Source organism: Alligator sinensis, unplaced genomic scaffold (genome assembly GCF_000455745.1).
Source record: "Alligator sinensis unplaced genomic scaffold, ASM45574v1 scaffold279_1, whole genome shotgun sequence".
NCBI lineage: Eukaryota > Metazoa > Chordata > Crocodylia > Alligatoridae > Alligator > Alligator sinensis.
Window position 1 is genome coordinate 705872 of NW_005842434.1, and position 17043 is coordinate 722914.

The 17043-nt window shown below is 40.6% G+C and overlaps 1 protein-coding gene across 4 annotated transcripts in view; it reads left to right on the plus strand.

Annotated features, from left to right (window-relative positions):
• The window catches only part of ABHD5 (abhydrolase domain containing 5), a 30321-nt gene extending 15203 nt beyond the window's left edge, over positions 1 to 15118 (plus strand). For 3 of the 4 annotated variants that reach the window (XM_025211860.1, XM_025211861.1, XM_006030280.3), the window contains exons 4-7: positions 3706 to 3857; positions 5542 to 5653; positions 7041 to 7227; positions 12945 to 15118. In XM_025211860.1, the coding sequence (XP_025067645.1) occupies positions 3706 to 3857; positions 5542 to 5653; positions 7041 to 7227; positions 12945 to 13034 (541 nt within the window). In that variant the 3' untranslated portion in view covers positions 13035 to 15118. Of the gene's footprint in view, positions 1 to 3705; positions 3858 to 5541; positions 5654 to 7040; positions 7228 to 11308; positions 11871 to 12944 lie in introns of those variants that run through there. The other variant, XM_025211859.1, reaches the window with a different exon arrangement.
• The last annotated feature ends 1925 nt before the right edge of the window (positions 15119 to 17043 follow it).

The window sequence follows — 17043 nt, forward strand, 5'->3', positions numbered from 1 at the left end:
GTCTGACCACCGCCCGATAGAGGGGAATTATCACCTCCTTGGTTCTGTTCGTCATGCATCTGCTGATGCACGATAAAGTGCCATTAGCTTTTCTGATGACTTTGTCACACTGACGATTCATGTTCATCTTGGAGTCCACTAGGACCCCAAGATCCCTTTCCGCTTCTGTGCCACCAAGCAGGTCATTTCCTAGGCAGTAGGTATGCTGGACATTTTTCCTCCCTAGGTGCAGCGCTTTGCATTTCTCCTTGTTGAATTGCATTCTGTTGTTTTGTGCCCACTTGTCCAACCTGTCCAGGTCTGCTTGTAGTTGTTTCCTGCCCTCTGGTGTGTCCACTTCTCCCCACAGTTTTGTGTCATCCGCAAACTTGGACAGAGTACACTTCACTCCCTCGTCCAAGTCGCTGATGAAGACATTGAAGAGTATCGGTCCAAGGACTGAGCCCTGCAGGACCCCACTGCCCACACCCTTCCAGGTCGATACCGACTCACCCACTACGACTCTCTGGGTATGACCCTCTAGCCAATTTGCCACCCACCGGACTGTGTAGTCATCCAAGTCACAGCCTCTTCACTTGTTCACCAGTATGGTGTGGGATACCGTATCGAAGGCCTTCCTGAAGTCTAAGTAAACGATGTCAACCCCTACTCCTGCGTCCAGGTGTTTTGTAACCTGGTCATAAACCATATACCAGCTAATTCATTCAGAGGCACTTGTTCAGAAAACGTGTGTGCTGGAGTAATTGTTCTTTATTTGCGTTGCAGTAACACTTAAGAGGCCAAAGTCGGGGATCAAGTCATGGTTCTGGTAACAAAACAATGGGCCCTGTCCCACAATTAACTGATATGTCCTTGTGAATAAATATCAAGGAAAAGCATTATATTTGCCATTATAATATTGAACTTTCATTAGTTCAAGGTCCACTTCTGAAATCAATCCTCCTAGTTAATTTGTGTCCGTAGGCTGGAAGTCAGCCAGGGCTACTACAATGGTCAGAAAATAGTTTTAGCAACTGTTTGACTCAAGTCTTAAATATACCACTTTTTAAATTTCTTTGTTGGAAAACCAATTGTCTTTGGCAGTGCTGTAGCTTGATCTGTTGCCACTAATCAGACAGAAAATGCTTCACAGTTAGGGCTTGTTTTTGGGGGGTTTTGGGTGTTTTTTGACTGATCCATACTTTTTTTGCTGTAGCCTTCACATAGCACCACTTAGGGGATGCATGTCCTACCAACCACAATCTTTCATTGTCAAGGATGAGTGTTGGTTTAATTGGGATATGCTTCTCAAGTGGGCTTGTGCTTGATCTGTAAGGAAAGCCAAAGGAGTTGTTTATAAAGTTATTTCCCTATTAAACACACTTCTCTCTTCTTCCCCACTTCAACCCAAGGAAACACCAATCTCTGAAATTACATTTTTAGATTTTTCAGTTTTCTAATACAATTTTTCTTCTTCCTTTTTATTTAGATAGATTAAAATGAATGAATAAAACTCTGGTTTCTAAATCTCTTGGCAAGTGTTCCTCCAAAGAGGAAAACTGACATCATTACCTTAGGTAGTAGAGAAGCACTGATATACTTTCCTTGCTATTTCACTCTATTCCATGTAATGTATATTATTTTTCTCTTTCTGCATTATACAAATTCAGACAGTTTGTAATACATGGTCTCCGCCTCTCCTACAATGCTTCGGCTTCTTCTTTTCATATGTAATAACACATAAAGAAGCCAACGTTCAGGAAACTGAGATACAGGGTTCTGGTTTAGAAGGGATACTGGTTTATGTGCTGAAGTATAAAGATGTACCTTTAACTCACCAAGTTGGGAAGAATTCATAGGAGCATGTTATTCCATAATTATTCTCTGAAGCATCTTCTAAAGATTATTGTTGGAAATAGGAGACTGTAACAGGATGGAACACAGATCTCCCTTGCAGTTCTTTTGTTTCTTTGATTTAGATTGAAGGTGAAATTCTTTATTTTCAGGCCTCCCTTCAACTGGGATTTGTTTGTTTAGTTTGTGTGCTCTGATCCCAAACCTTATTTCTTTCTTCACATAAAATCCAGGACCCAATGTCAAATCAGAACAACCAGCAGGAAGATTTTAAGAGCATATAGGATCAGGTGAATAAAAAGAGAACTATCAACAAACTTAGCTGAGAATATGTTAGAAATGTAAGAATTGCTATGAATGTAGATCTGTTTTTGGCTGCGTTGTAAATTTACTACATGGTGCCAGCAAAGTGCATGGGACATAGTAATGTCTGAGCCCATGGCCTTAATCCAAAGACTTCTTAAGGATCGAGATTCTCAGCATTACACATAATGTTGAACCCCTTCTTAAAATACCAATTTCTTATCAGTCATGTTCTCTTAGGTGTCTCTAGTGCTTAGTTTTAAAAAAGGAATAGCCAAGGAAGGGTAGCATTAAGAAACAAAAGAAAAATAAGTATCCTTTACTCTGGTGTTCTTTGCTGTTTTGGTTATATACAGCTTTTTAGAGATACTGTTTTTCCTCTTGGCTGTAGGACACCGATTTCTTTATTAGTACCACATTCATGGCCCCCATTGCTTAAATTTTGAACTGCACTGTCTCACTTCTCTAGTTTTATATCGCTTGCAAGTATGATCATGTTTGAACTAACAGCTAAGAAATATCATTGTGTTCCAAATCTGGGGGTGGTTTTTTTGTTATGTTATGTTTTGTTTTTTACACCTGATAGCCAGATTCAGCTTTCCAATCTCCTCTGGAATCCTTTTTGAACACAGTCAACATATCTAAATTTAGTGTCTTTGTTCTTGCTTAAAAGAGGGGGACACAGCCAAAAGAAAAAGAAGTCAAGTTGCTGAAGCCATATGGGCTAGGGACAGATATTCAAAAAGCCTGAGCCTGAATTGATTCAATCTTTGCAGATTAGTCTAACCTGGCTAGACTGAATCACTTTGTAACTGCACAGACATCCCCTCTGGACTGAAAAAATTCAGGCACATGCTTGCAGTGGCTCAGGCTAGAAGCCGCAGGGGCGCTAGAGCAGCCCTCCCTCTCATCTATAGTGCTGAGCTTAGGGGACGTGTGGCCGACCCCAGCAGGATATTCTGTTTATTCCTTCCCCCTCCTGAGCGGCCCAGCCAGGAATGTTTATCATGCCTAACCTTTGGCAACATGTAGGGGGCTTGGTGATCGGCCGATTTTGCTGTAATTGTTTATTCTTAATTATTGGTGTGCATTTCTTTTTCCAGAATGACCAGAGCATTATTTTAATTGTAGAGCATTGCTAGGCAAGTTGTACAGGTTGAAATTGCAGAGAACCACACATGCTCTTTGTGTGAAAGAATGCAGTTGAAAAGACCTGCATATATTCACATGAACCTTCTTTGTTGTTCTAGCATTGGTATTCTTTTGGAACCAGTTCTATGGCTCTGGTTTATGTCTACATGCAGCTAGTAAAGATGAATAGAATGCTTGTAGACAGAATACTGAAAACATCTGTTGCTGCTTTTCTCTTTTTATTTATTTGTCTGTTTGTTTGTTTGTTTTCTGATGCCAATCATTGAGGAATCAAAAGCTAAGCCATAGGAAATGAAGATGATGATGAATAGCATATGTTGCATCGTCTGCAGATACTAAGACTTGATCATTCTCAATAATTAGTTATGCAAGGTCGGTTTCACTTGCACTAAACTTCAGAACCTCTTTTGCCATCAGGGTAAAACACCTTATCCTAGTGGAGCCGTGGGGTTTTCCAGAGAGGCCGGACAATGAACAAGAGAGACCAATTCCAATCTGGATCAAAGCACTAGGAGCTATGCTGAGTCCATTCAATCCATTAGCTGGGCTCCGGTTAGCAGGACCCTTTGGTGAGTGTTAATATTTTTAAAGTACTACTTTTGATACTTTAAAAATTAATATAAGGGAAATATTTTATTAAGATGTTCCCTACTTAAAAATAGTTTTTGGGTTATCACTTCTCAAGCTACCATCACTCTATCATGGTCTTTTAACTGGGTATTAAAGCTTAGTGGGAATTTAAGCTTTCATTTGCATTTAAACGACCTGTGTTACTTAACTATGTATTTTTTGGAACGTAGACATGAAAAATATGTTCTTGGGGGGGTGGGGGGGGGTTTAAGCATGACTAAACTAATTAGATTTTGGACATAGCAATTTATGTTACTGCACCAAACACAAAATTATTCTTCGGAGTTAAATCTGTTCTAATTTAGTTAACAGGGCATCTTAATTATCAAAGAGATTATCAGAAATTAACTCAGACACATAACACACTAACTTTAATTCAGTTCAGTGTTTCTTATTTTTGGTTGGATGTAAAATTTCTCATTTAAAACGTCTTGCTGGGCTAAAGAAGAACTACTCTGACATGAAACTTGTGCAGTCATGTCTCACAGATGTAAAAAAAAAAATCTGTTGTGAATCTCCATGAACAGCTGTCTTCTTATTTGTAATAACTAAATAAAATAAAACAGGGAGAAAAGTTTATTTTATCTCTGAACATCTTGTAGATAGTGGTCTGTTTTTGTGTTCAGGAGACAATAATTCAGTCCATCTATGAGGTAGAAACTCCATATCTTGATTTTTTTATTTTTTTTTTTAGATTTATGGTCAATCCCAAAAAGCACTCTAGAATCTGAACTGTGACTTAAGCAAAAATTAACAGAAATCTACAAAGTGCAATCTACCAAAAAAAAAAAAGTCCTACTTAACTGTTTAGGGGCTAAAAAGTTCCTAGCCCCTCTAGTTTTTATAAGTAAAGTCCCTGAGACATCTAAAGTTCTGTTTCCGTGTGTGGAACAGAACTGTCATTGTGAGCAAAGAATGTAAGATTCATAACTTCAGGCAGAGAGAGTGCATGATTTTGTAGCTTCATGATGAGAGGGCTTCCTGGGAGGTCCTGAATTCTGGTCCCTGTTCCCAGGGCAGTTTATGCATTTTATTGAATGACTTTTAATGAAAAGTACATGAGGAGTCCCTAGAGCAGTGACTGGAATCCAGGTCTCTCTCTTCCTAGGAGGAGTGCTTTCATTACTGGATTGACAGAATCAGGCTTTCTCTTACCTACTGTCTTTTTTGGCCCTGTGAATCTTGCATTCTTTTCTACAGGTGCAGAGATCAGGGCATCATCAAAAGGAACCTGGTTTGGTTTTTCCGTTGATCTCCTCCAAAGGTTGGGGTGCATCTGCCCCAACTCATTCTTCTAGGGTGGAAGGTGGATGTTAGGGTCATGTGCTGGGTTGGGAGAGGTGGCTGAGGGGAGAGGTATCTAACCAAACTCTTTTACCTTGCCCTCCATGCTTGCTTTCTGCTATAATTGTTCTGGCAGCACTCAGGCACTCCCTAGATAACGTGTGGTGGTGTTGCTGTTGGTCTTAGACCAGTGAGTACTTCTTCCTATGTTTGGTTCATGCTTGTGTTTAGTTCTAATTTTGGCATAATGCCAGAATTGTCATAAAGAATGAAAGTGGTAGGAAGGGAAATTTTAGTTACTTTTAAAAAAAAATTGTTCATGCCCTTTTTTTAAAACAGGTTTAAGCCTTGTACAGCGTTTAAGACCAGACTTCAAGCGAAAGTATTCTTCTATGTTTGATGATAACACTGTGGCTGAATATATCTATCACTGCAATGTACAGTCACCCAGGTGAGAATTATTAGCTGGCCAAAGTTTGTCTGAAAAAAATTCTGCCATTTTTATCACTCCTTGTGCGTCTAGGAATACATGCATATTGACATGTTGTGGTCAGGCTGTATGTTAGGCTGATATTTGGGGTGTTCATTAAAAAAAGAAAAATGGTATTAACTTTCCTGAATTTTGCAAAGAGATAAATGAAGAATAATCCTCTTTTAAGGTTCATTGAACTTTACCGTGTCTCTCTCATCTGAACATCCATATTTAACTACAAGTTACTCTGTAGTTAAAGATTGCAGAATCTCCATCCTTGGAGGATTTTAAGACCCAGCTAGACAAAGCCTTTACTGGGATGATATAGTTGGGAATGGTCCTGCTTTAAACGGGGTTGGACTACATTGGTGTTTCCCAACCTTTTCCAGCCTAAGGCACACTTACATTAATAAAAATTTCCATAGCATGCCTGTTAAAGCATTCTCCATCCCCATACTTGAGAGCTCATTGTAGCTCATTGCCATGGCAAAATTCTGATGCACAGCTGTTCAGAGGCTCATGAACTGCACATCTACCACAGTCAACACATGCACAGTAGATGAATTTCCTTTTCCTCTGCTGGTTCTTTCTCCCCCCACAGCCAACCCATGTGCGAGTCTCCTGTGAATATCTCATTGACAGCTTATTCATTAGTACTAGGCAGCTGGAGAACTTTTTTTCATTATTCCAAAATTCTCATGGCACACCAGGTAGCTCTTTGTGGCACAACAGTTGAAAAGCACTGGACTAGATGACCTCCTGAGGTCCATTCGAATCCTAATTTTCTATGATTCTGTGATTTCCAGTGTATAAGTCACACCTGTGTGTAGTGCATACTCCCACAAATGGAATAAAATTTCAGGGAAAAAAATACCCTCTATTGTAATTTGAAAATTGGTCAACATTTTATTACAATAATTTTAGTTATTTTCCTGACAACTTCCTCATATGAGATGCTCCTTAGTTTGACATCCTGGTAAACCGGAAAACTTGGTATTTTTCTTATTAAATTTGGGAACTAAGTTTAAGTCCAAAAGACATTGTTATAGCCTACTTGTAAATGCATTCTAATGACACTTATAGAATCTTTTATTTCATAGTTTAATAATCAAATCAGCGCTGTAGAAATCTTCTCTTTTTTAATCTAAAAAAATGAAAGCAAGTTACAAAAACAAATTTCTTGCATTCAAACTGGCTCAAAAATCCTGCCCTTCTGTATCTATGCATTGCAAAATATTATGTAGCATAGAAATTCCAGTTTCATTTTAATACAAGGTATGGTTGATAGTGGTGGGGAAAATACGAGGTTTCAATGGAGGAGAATATTTTTGCGTTGTGTTTAATTTTTTCCATTATTAACCATAAGCGGTGAAACTGCTTTCAAGAACATGACTATACCTTATGGATGGGCAAAAAGGCCAATGCTACAGCGGATTTCTCTCATGGATCAAGATATTCCTATCACTGTGATTTATGGAGCACGATCTTGTATAGATGGCAATTCTGGTAGCACCATCCAGTCTCTACGACCAAAGTCATATGTGAAGACAATAGTAAGTGATTTATTATTTTGCCATTTGGTTTATCTTTGTGTATTTGTTTAGATTTTGTCCAATTTGTCCCTTTTTTGATGCCACCCCTGAGTTGATGGTGATGTGGTTTAAACTGGATAAGGGAGTCTGATCTTATTTCTGGTATTGAAAAAAATAAGTGTTATCTCAGTCTTTTTTAAACGTGGGAAGGTATGAGGTATGGGAAGGTAAGAGTATGTCTGTCCTGAGTCACATGAGTAAGCCCTTTCTGTCTACATAACCATAACTTCAGCTTGCCTATAGAAAGCACAGAAGGTGGGACAAGTAGTAGACAACTTATTCCTAGACACAGGAACAGGAAATGCAGATTGGGCCTTTCTAGAAATCATGCCCAAAAATTGTATCTTTGACTATTAATTTGATTCTATTAATGGCCTGTACAGACAGGGTGTGGGGAGCAGAAGTGCTGGTGGCAAGTTTCCTGTGCTATACCATGCATGGCCCAGATCAGTTGCAAATGCACTGTGGGATGGGGCTGGACAGAAGCTTAGTCTTGAGTCATGATATTCAGGAGCACTTTTGGAGGTGAGCTGGATTGATGCTAAGGGAAACTTAGAGGTTTGTAATGTGGATGCTGTGGAGGTGAGAGTGGGCCTGAGAGCAGCTCTAGTAGCAGTGGACAGATGTTGCTTTTGACTTTGGGCGAGTCACTTAGGGTAGTTTGTTATTCATAAGGCTGTCTTCCATTCTGCAAAAAATGTTAACTGTACATGATTCTAGTGCAGCGTGTTTGTATTTTTAAAACACAACCAACAGAAATCATAGCCTAAATGTCTAAATTTACATATAACTTAGTCAGGGAGGCTTCCACATGACAAACTGTTCCAATCATTTTTGTCTCATTTATTTTTATTGAGAAAATAGTAAATGCATTTGCTGCTGAAATTTTTTTAGAAGTGCTCTCATTTGCATCATTGTAGAAATATGCAATCTTACCTTTCATAGATTCATAGATTGTAAGGCTGGAAGGGACCTCAGAAGATCATCAGGTCCAGCTCCCTGCAAGAGCCAGGAAAAGACAGGTGGGGTCAGGTGACCCCAGCAAGGTGACTATCCAGTCTCCTCTTGAAGATTTCCAGGGTAGGTGATTGCACCACTTCTGGAGGGAGCCTGTTCCACAGTCTGGACACCCTGACTGTGAAGAAGGTTTTCCTAATGTTGAGCCTAAAATCATCTTCCAGGAGTTTGTGGCCATTACTCCTGGTTCTCCCCAAGGGTGCCCTGGTGAACAGTTGTTCACTGAGCCCCTGACGTACTCCCCTGACGTAGCAGTAAACTGCTACCAAGTCCTCTCTCAGCCTTCTCCTTTTCAGGCTGAAGTCTCGCAGGCCCCTCCATATTTCCTCGTATGGCTTGCAGTGCAAGCCTCTAATTGTATGGGTGGCCCTTCTCTGGACTCTCTCAAGTTGTATCACGTCCTTGTTAAAGTGTGGTGCCCAGAACTGGACACAGTACTCCAGTTGGGGTCTCACTAGTGCCGAGTAAAGTGAAAGAATCACCTCCCTGGTCTTGCTGGAGATGCATTGATTGGTGCACACCAGAGTATTATTTGCTAGGCCTGTGCGAGTCGGCAGCGATCTGATCTGGCTTCGGATCTGGCCACTTTGGATGGCCGTGATCCAATCCAGAGCTTCGGACCGGGTTTCCGCCTCGATCTGGCTGAAGCAGCTCCGAAGCTTCGGAGCCGCCTCAGAGATCCGGCTATAGGGTATAATGGGGAATCAATGAAATATCTATAAGTTTGTTGTTTTTGTCCAATTTGGATGAAACTTGCAGGGATGGTAGCCTCTGTTGAGAGCATGAAACCTGCCAAGTTTCAAGAAGATCGGTGCAGGGATTTGAGGGGAACTATCCCAAATTCTTGAAAGCCCAACTCCTGTCACGGCTGTGTTACACTACAGGGGGGTCAAAACTGCAGGAATGGTAGCTCTTACTGAGGCCACAAAACGTGCCAAGTTTCAAGAAGATCGGTGCAGAGGTTTGCGGGGAACTGCCCCTCAAGCTGTGGACAAGCAAAACTCATGCCATGGGTGACACTACGTGTGTTAAAGCACAGCGGGGTGACAGCTGCAGGGATGGTGGCCCCTGCTGCGGCCATGATGCCTGCTAGCTGCCGAGGAGATTGGTGCAGGGGGGTTCTGGGGCCCTGCACCCTTAGCTGCTGACAAGCAAAACTTGTGCCAAGACAGACAGTCTTGGGGTAGTTGATTGTCTGTATTGAGTCTTTCCTCTCCTTAGCCTGGTTTTGTAGCTGCTAATTTATGCTCATTAAGTCATTATGTAGTAGCTAGGTCCTGTGTATTGAGCTGGTCCCTGAGTGAATCATGATTGATTGATTGGTAACTTGTAACACAATAGCTTAGCAGCCAGGCCTGCAATAGTATCTCCCCTCCCCGCCCCAAGACAGACATAGTCAGTCCCACAGGTATCCATGGCACCAGTTTTGCTTGTCTGCAGCTTGAGGGGCAGTTCCCCCCAAACCCCTGCACCTATAACTTGGCAGGCTTTGTGGCCTCGGTAAGAGCTACCAGCCCTGCAGTTTTAACCCTCCTGTGTTGTAACACATAGACGTGACAGGAGTTTTGCTTTCAAGAATTTGGGGTACAGTTGCCCCCAAACCCCTGCACCAATCTTCTTGAAACATGGCAGGCTTTGTGGCCTCAGTAACAGCTACCATCCCTGTAGTTTTCACCCCTCTATGTTGTAACGCCTAGACGTGACATGAGTTTTGCTTTCAAGAATTTGTACTGTAGGATATTACTGTCCGAGACAAATACTGTTCTATGGTGGGGTTATTTAGCGTGCCAAAATGCACAGGTAGACGGTGACTGGAGCTGGTTGGGGCATGAAGAAGCTATAGTGCAGAGCTGTTTGCTGGTTTTGCAGTGCAGAGCTGCTTGCTGCCTCCACAGTACATTGAGCTGAGGCAGAGCAGCTTTGGGCTGGCAGGCTGACGCCCCTGGGTCCCCTGCCAGCCAGGGTAGCTCTGCCCCAGCTCAGCATGCTGCAGTCCCCAAGTGCATGTGTAAACACTGTGTAGGTGTCTCAGGCGCATTAATAGCACTTTTAGGTACACCCACAATGTCACACAGTAGCTGCAGTATCTGAACATGAATGTGCCTATTGCTTTTAACAAACAGACATAGTATAACAAAATTATTTCTGGGCAGGGAGGAGTAAAGAGTAGGATAAGCATGAGTCATTGGGACAGGTCTTACCAGTCTGGTATGAGCTGATGTCCTGTGCTAATTCAAATGAGCATTTTGTCAGTCAGAGGAAGATTATAAAAGAGTAATGGGATATAGGGAAAAATATGGGGATGCTGAAAGGCATCCATAGGTAAAGGTCTACTGAACTCGAGGAGACAGCCAGCCAATTTTACAGGCAGATCCTGGTACAGGCCACAATTTTCACAAGCTGACTGTGGCGGAGGCCCCCCACGCCTCTGGCTGAGGGGCCCCAGCAGTCCCACCCCTCCCCACGGATTGCCACATGGCATGAAACCGTGGCTTAATTACCCTGATTAAGCCCTGGGGAAGCCACTAATCCATGTGTTATTAAGCTTGGATTAATGGCTTCCCCAGGCTTGATCAGGTTAATTAAGCCGTGGATTCAGGCCATCCCCAAGTGGCAGGCTCTGCACTTTTGGCAGGTTTGCTGCAAAAAAAACCCAAACAACAAACAAACCAAACTCACCGGCAAGCAGAGAAAAGTGCATGGGAAGCCCTGCAGTCTTGCAGCACGGGGAGGAGTATGGGAGGGGCAGAAGGAGCAGAAAGGAAGGGGGTGGAGTAGGTGCTGGTCATGGGTCTGTTCACTGAAGTGTAAGTGAACTCTGGCTTGAGTATAAAACAAAGAGTAAATGTGCTGCTCTTATACAGTATTATAAAATTGACATTTTAGTACTAGCTTGGGCCTGGGGATAGCTGAATTACAGGAATATTAGGTGTGGGTGCAGTGGCCCTTAGTTACTTACATGTTTATACTGAAATAATGTATTCAGGCTGGGGCTCAAAAGTGTTTTTTTTTTGTTTTCCTCCAGAATTTGCCTCTTTCCTGATGAGCACAGCAGTTAAATTTGAGGAATGAAATACCAATAAACTGGTGCTGCTGTTGAGAAAATCCTCAGCAGTTTGAGTTTTCACTTATTAATCTTGAATCAAAATGTTTTCTCTAAGAGATGGAAAAACATTCAGACATTCTTTCATTTAAACACTTCTAGAAACAAAGAAGTATTATTTGGTTTGGGGACGGCCAGTCTGTGGCATGTGCGCCAGATCTGGGAGGGGCCAGGGAACACAAAGATCAGGTAGGGGAAGGGGATCTGAGTGGCACTTGGAGAGTGCAGGGCTTAATTTGTGGCACGCCTGCCAAAAATGTCAGCCCCCACTGATCTGGATTTTGGGGGGCTTGGGAAGAGAGAAATGTGTGGGTTGGGTATAACCATAAGGGCAAGGGATAGAAATTGTACATAAGCCAATGTAAGTGATCAGAAACCAGTTCAAATCTGTAATACCATAGAAGTTCAGTGCACATAAGCTGCTTTCAAAATGGTCAAAACCAGTTTAAGATAAACCTGGATGGATGTAGTATCAGACTTTTACTGATTTAGGTTAAATAGGTTTACTGAACTTCTGTCCCAGATCCCCTCCAGATTCAAGTTAACTCACAGTCCCCCAGTATCCCAGGATGCTTTGTACCTCCCCTGCAACCCCCCACCCCCTGTGCAGCGTGGGCAAGCTAGCCTTGGCCCAAGCTGTCTACTCCGGTCGAGAAGGGAGGCATGCACTAGCGCTACCCGGCATCTGGCCAGAGCCACTGCAGGCATGTGGCTGCATTTCCAGAATCAAAAATGAATGTCTCTTTACTTGCTTATTGGTTCAATCTACACAGCTTAAACTAACCTGTGAAGATTGAATTGATTCAGCGTTGGACTTTTTGACTTCATGTACTTAGCCTTGAGCACAATCTTTTAAGTTTGTTTTTCAGTGGTTCACCTCCATTAAAGCAGGAAATATAGCAGGTTCTTGAATCAAGGTTAGTTTTACCCTTTCCTGCTTAATTCTATGTAATAATGGTGACTTGACAAAAGGCAGAAACTTCCCTTTATTTTTCCTTGCATTTACACCTCTTTTTAGTTGTTTTACACCTCCTTCCACTGGAAACTATTGTCATAGAATGAGTATAATCAACTAATGCCTGTTTTTGTCCAAAGCACCTTCTAACAATGGTTAATTTTAGTATTAGTAATCGTAGTGTACAGTTGCTGGAGCCAGTATTTTTTTTAAATAACCTAAATTTGTGCTTCTCTGTCCACATTTAACATCTGAATAAGTTGGGGTGGGGGGCATTTAAGATGCATTCAGAAGCGCTGACCATCTAACACTGACCTCAGCACACATGCAAATTAAGTGTCTTATTTAGGTGACAAACTGAAAGCTCCCATTCAGAGAAATCATTGACCTGACAGTAATTTTGTTCAGGGTGACTGAAGGAAAGTTGCTGACCAGAATCAGGCAGTCTTTTCCTGTCCAGAATTAGTTTGTGTCATATTAGTGTTTGTACATAAAAAGGTTTTGTTGGTGTCTTGATAAGGTATGTTTTTCATATCTCAACAGATACTAAGCATTGTGATGTTCTTGTGTTTTTGACCCCTCTTTCTCCACTTTCACTTACAGGCTATCCTTGGAGCTGGTCATTATGTATATGCTGATCAACCTGAAGACTTCAATCAGAAAGTAAAAGAGATCTGTGATTCAGTGGACTGACTGGGATTCTTCTGTTGAAGTTCTTGTCATAGAAAAAGTATCATAGCAATACTTTGTAGAATATTACGAAAACTAAGGAATGCAGAGGTAGTGAGGCAGGCTCAATTTTGCACTGTTTCTTCCAAGAAATCACTTGCACATTTAAACCACTTTGTGCCTTTTGATTAGGGTAAAGAGTATTTTAAACTAAAACCTTGTACAGTTTGATTCAGGAATTTGCTTTCTATGTCTAGAGAGAATATTGGCCTGTCTAATGTGAAAATATAAATACCTTGTTTTTAAATTGGATTTTTAAAAAATTATGTTTGAACTTCACAACATTTTGAATACTAACAAATTAAATTTTGCACTCAACACCTATGATAAGTATTTCTCTATTCAGCCATTATATAAGAAACAATCTACTGGTATAAAGATGCAACTTGGTTACTTTACACACATGTATAAACATTCATATTTCCATTCAAAGTAAACATTTGAAATGAGTGTTAAATTTTCATTTGGATCCTGAGACTTCACATACAATATTTACGTAGCTTGTATTTTGTGATAACAACTTACAAAGTAGGCTTCTGAGGCAGGCCAGAGCCAAAATAGCGAGCACTATTTACCACTGGGAATAAGGTATATTTGGTGTTTAAGGAAGAAAGGCTTTATAGGAGGGAAATATTTCTTTTCTTGGGTTTTAGTACATTCATCTCAGAACCTTTTCTTCCATGCGTCTGACATCCTAGAAAGCCCAGTTAGTTACAGAGGAACATTTCTGACATGCGTGCTTCCATAAATAGATTTAATCTGTAGAATTCAATAATTTGAAATATAGAATTGACCTATTAGCTAACAGAACCTGTTTTTATGTTGGTATAATCATTGCAAGATCTGTTGCTGTCCTGAATCTCTTGATTTTTAGATAGATAAATTAGCAAATTTGATCAATAGCAGGAAATTCCTCTGAATAATGAGCTTATTCTCTTGTTTTCTTTAGATATTAAGCCTACTACTATTTGTTTTGGCCAATGCATATTTTGGAGTATTGAAGCTAATTGGGAAATGCATTAGACTATTGTGTCTCAGTTAATGCGTAGCATCTTTTATAAAAAGGGGTTTTACTGGACTAAAGATTACCACTAGAACACGATATCTCCATACTTTGGAAATTCTTTATATAAATACCTAGTTTTAATTCAGTATTTCACAATCAGAGCTAGTAGTCTCTGGTTCTTTATAAAAATCTAGTTTGATATTAATTTTTCAGGTGCTTAGTAAGATGCATTAAACAAAGTACTTTGTCACTTTATGTCAAATTATGTGCTTTTATTTAAAAAAAGAAAAAAGTTTACATGAGATTTTATTGGTTTGTTTTTGAATGTTAGGATGACTACTGAAAGTATCTCAATACTTTTATATAAAAAAGGATATGACCTAATATTAGCACCTTCTAAAGGTTTAAAAAGAAATCATGGCTATCCATGTCGTTCACACTGTGTTCCAGTTGAATATAATCTCTCCTCAAAGAAATGCTGCTTCCGTGGTGCTATGAAAACATCAACCAGTCCTTGTGGCACTTAATAATAACTAACAATCTAAATATTTTTTATCAAAATAGCAAATTCAATTGCATTGTTAATTAGAAAATATTGGATTTTTAAAACAAAAATCAGTCTTCTAAAACTTGAAGTTCATTTGGAGATTAAGAACATCAGCTATTTTATATGTAGATTGTAAGTGAAATGGCAGCATAATTGATAGGTTAATGAATTTCTTGTTGATTAATAAATAGTTTTTTTCCTGTTTCCTATTATTGTTGCTGTTCAATTTGCATTAATTGGCTTGGTGGAATATTTGCAGTTACATACAAAAAGTTGACATTAAAATACAGCTTTTTGTTCCAGCTAGTAAAAGGTAGAACATGTTAATATTTTCATTTAGCACTTTTAATATTAGGCGTTCTATCTAAATTGCCACATCTAACAATGTAAAATAAGAAAAACCTTATGTCAAACATGGAAAAAATCTTGTTCTTTCAGGTCATTGTACTAATAAAACTCACTCTTTTGTTTTGCACAATAAAAATATTCATTAAATGCTCGTGTCTGATTTAATGCTTAAGAATATTACCAGTGAACAGTACTTCTGTTGTAATGCTTGTGTGACTAAGGTCTGCAAATCAAAAGTAACTACTCAAATTGAGCTTAAACCATCCAAAAATATGTAAAGAGGAAAGTTATAAGAAGTGTTGATTCTCCATACTGTTTAGTTTTACCTTGTATTGACCTGGAAACCTAAGCATGTTTTAACAGGTAGCATGTGAGTAATGTTATAGCCATCTTGGTCCAGCGATTATGGAAGAGGCAAGGATTTTGGGGGATGATATCTTTTATTGAACCAACTGCATGGTTGGTATAAAGTTAGACAAGCTTTCAAATGTAAGGTCCAATAAAAGATACCACCCCAAAAATTCTTTACAGGTGACAGAATTCTAGAAGCTTTCAGTTTGCACATACCAAGCAAGTGCTTCTCAGTGTTCTTAAACTAAAAGAAAATGTTAGATCTTCTCCTGAAAGTTAATATTGTTATTTTAAATGTTATCAGATTGGGATATTGTTATCCCATACTGTCAAAATGTAACATAATCTAATGAAGTATCACAGTAGGAACTTTAGAGAGGCTATGTAGATTTTGAGTGCCATTTATTGAGGATGTTTGGAAGCTAGAAAATCTTAAAGGAGTTTCATTATAGTCCAGCTATAAAGGATGAAATTTAACTACTTTGAAATAGTTTGCTTCAATATAATGAGTGGAGGTTCCTCAGCTGCTTTAAATATGTGGGTAGTGTAAAGCGATCATGCTTTTTTTTAATAGGAGTGCTGTAAACCAGGACAAAAACCACAGGGTTAAATGCACACAGATTTTTCTTCTGTTACAACATTAAAAGCAGCATGGGCTTCATGCCATAAGCCAGGCTATAAAAAACTGATCCAAAATATTAATCTGATAAAACTAAGATTTAGAGACTTGTTCTACAAAACAGTTTCTACCTTCTACCTGTGGTGAGGGAGGGAGAGGCAGGGGCAGTGGCAGATGCTGCCCAGCCAGAGTGAGGCAGGGCATGGGATGGAGCTGTGGCTTGTTGGGGAAGGGGGGCGGCTCCCACCACTGCACACACCCCAGGAGGGCACAGGGAGGGTCTGTGCACCCGGATCCGCATGGGGCAGGCAGGCTGCAGCTGTGGGCTGGAGCCGGGGCTGCACCAGGCTCTTCTCGATGGGGGCTGGGCTCAGGGCAGGCAGCAGCAGCACTGGGAGGGGGGCTGCAGCCACCCCAAATTTTGCCATAGCCTCCCTGTAGCCCCGCTCCCAGCACTGCCACCACCACCACCCACCCAGCGCAGCCCCAGCGCTTCCCGGCATGTGAGGGGGATGGTGGGGGTTGAGCAGGGATGAGTAGTGCTGGAGGCTGGACCCAATGATCTTGTAAGGTCTCTTCCAGCCCCTAACATCTATGAATCTATGAATAGCAGCAGAATTCAGACTTGCTCTCCCATACACACTCGCTCTTCCATTTTCTTCAGTTAAACTGGAACTCCTGCAATGAAGGTGTGAAACTCCAGTCAGGAATGGGAGGTAACCTGTTACTCTGTTGTACACCTACCTAAATTGATAAAATCCTAGGCTGAACTAGGCCAAAGGTTCTAACCAAAGTTCCTTCTATTATAATTAAACTTCCCTTCTTCCTTGTGTCTTTCAATTTTGAGTCTGCTGCAATGTCTAATTGCCACATCACTCTCTGCCACATCACTGAAATTTGATGTCTACATCATATCCATCTCATGCCTCAAATCACTGCTGTGAAGCACTAGCTATTCCTTTTTTTCTTGCTCTGTGCAAACCAAGCTGTAAAAATGAGGCAATGTAGCTGCCTCAGAGTGGCACTCTGCCATTAAGCACATTTGAGGATACAGACCCATAATTAGACCATTCCATAATGTCCTCAATTGGGAGTCAGTTCA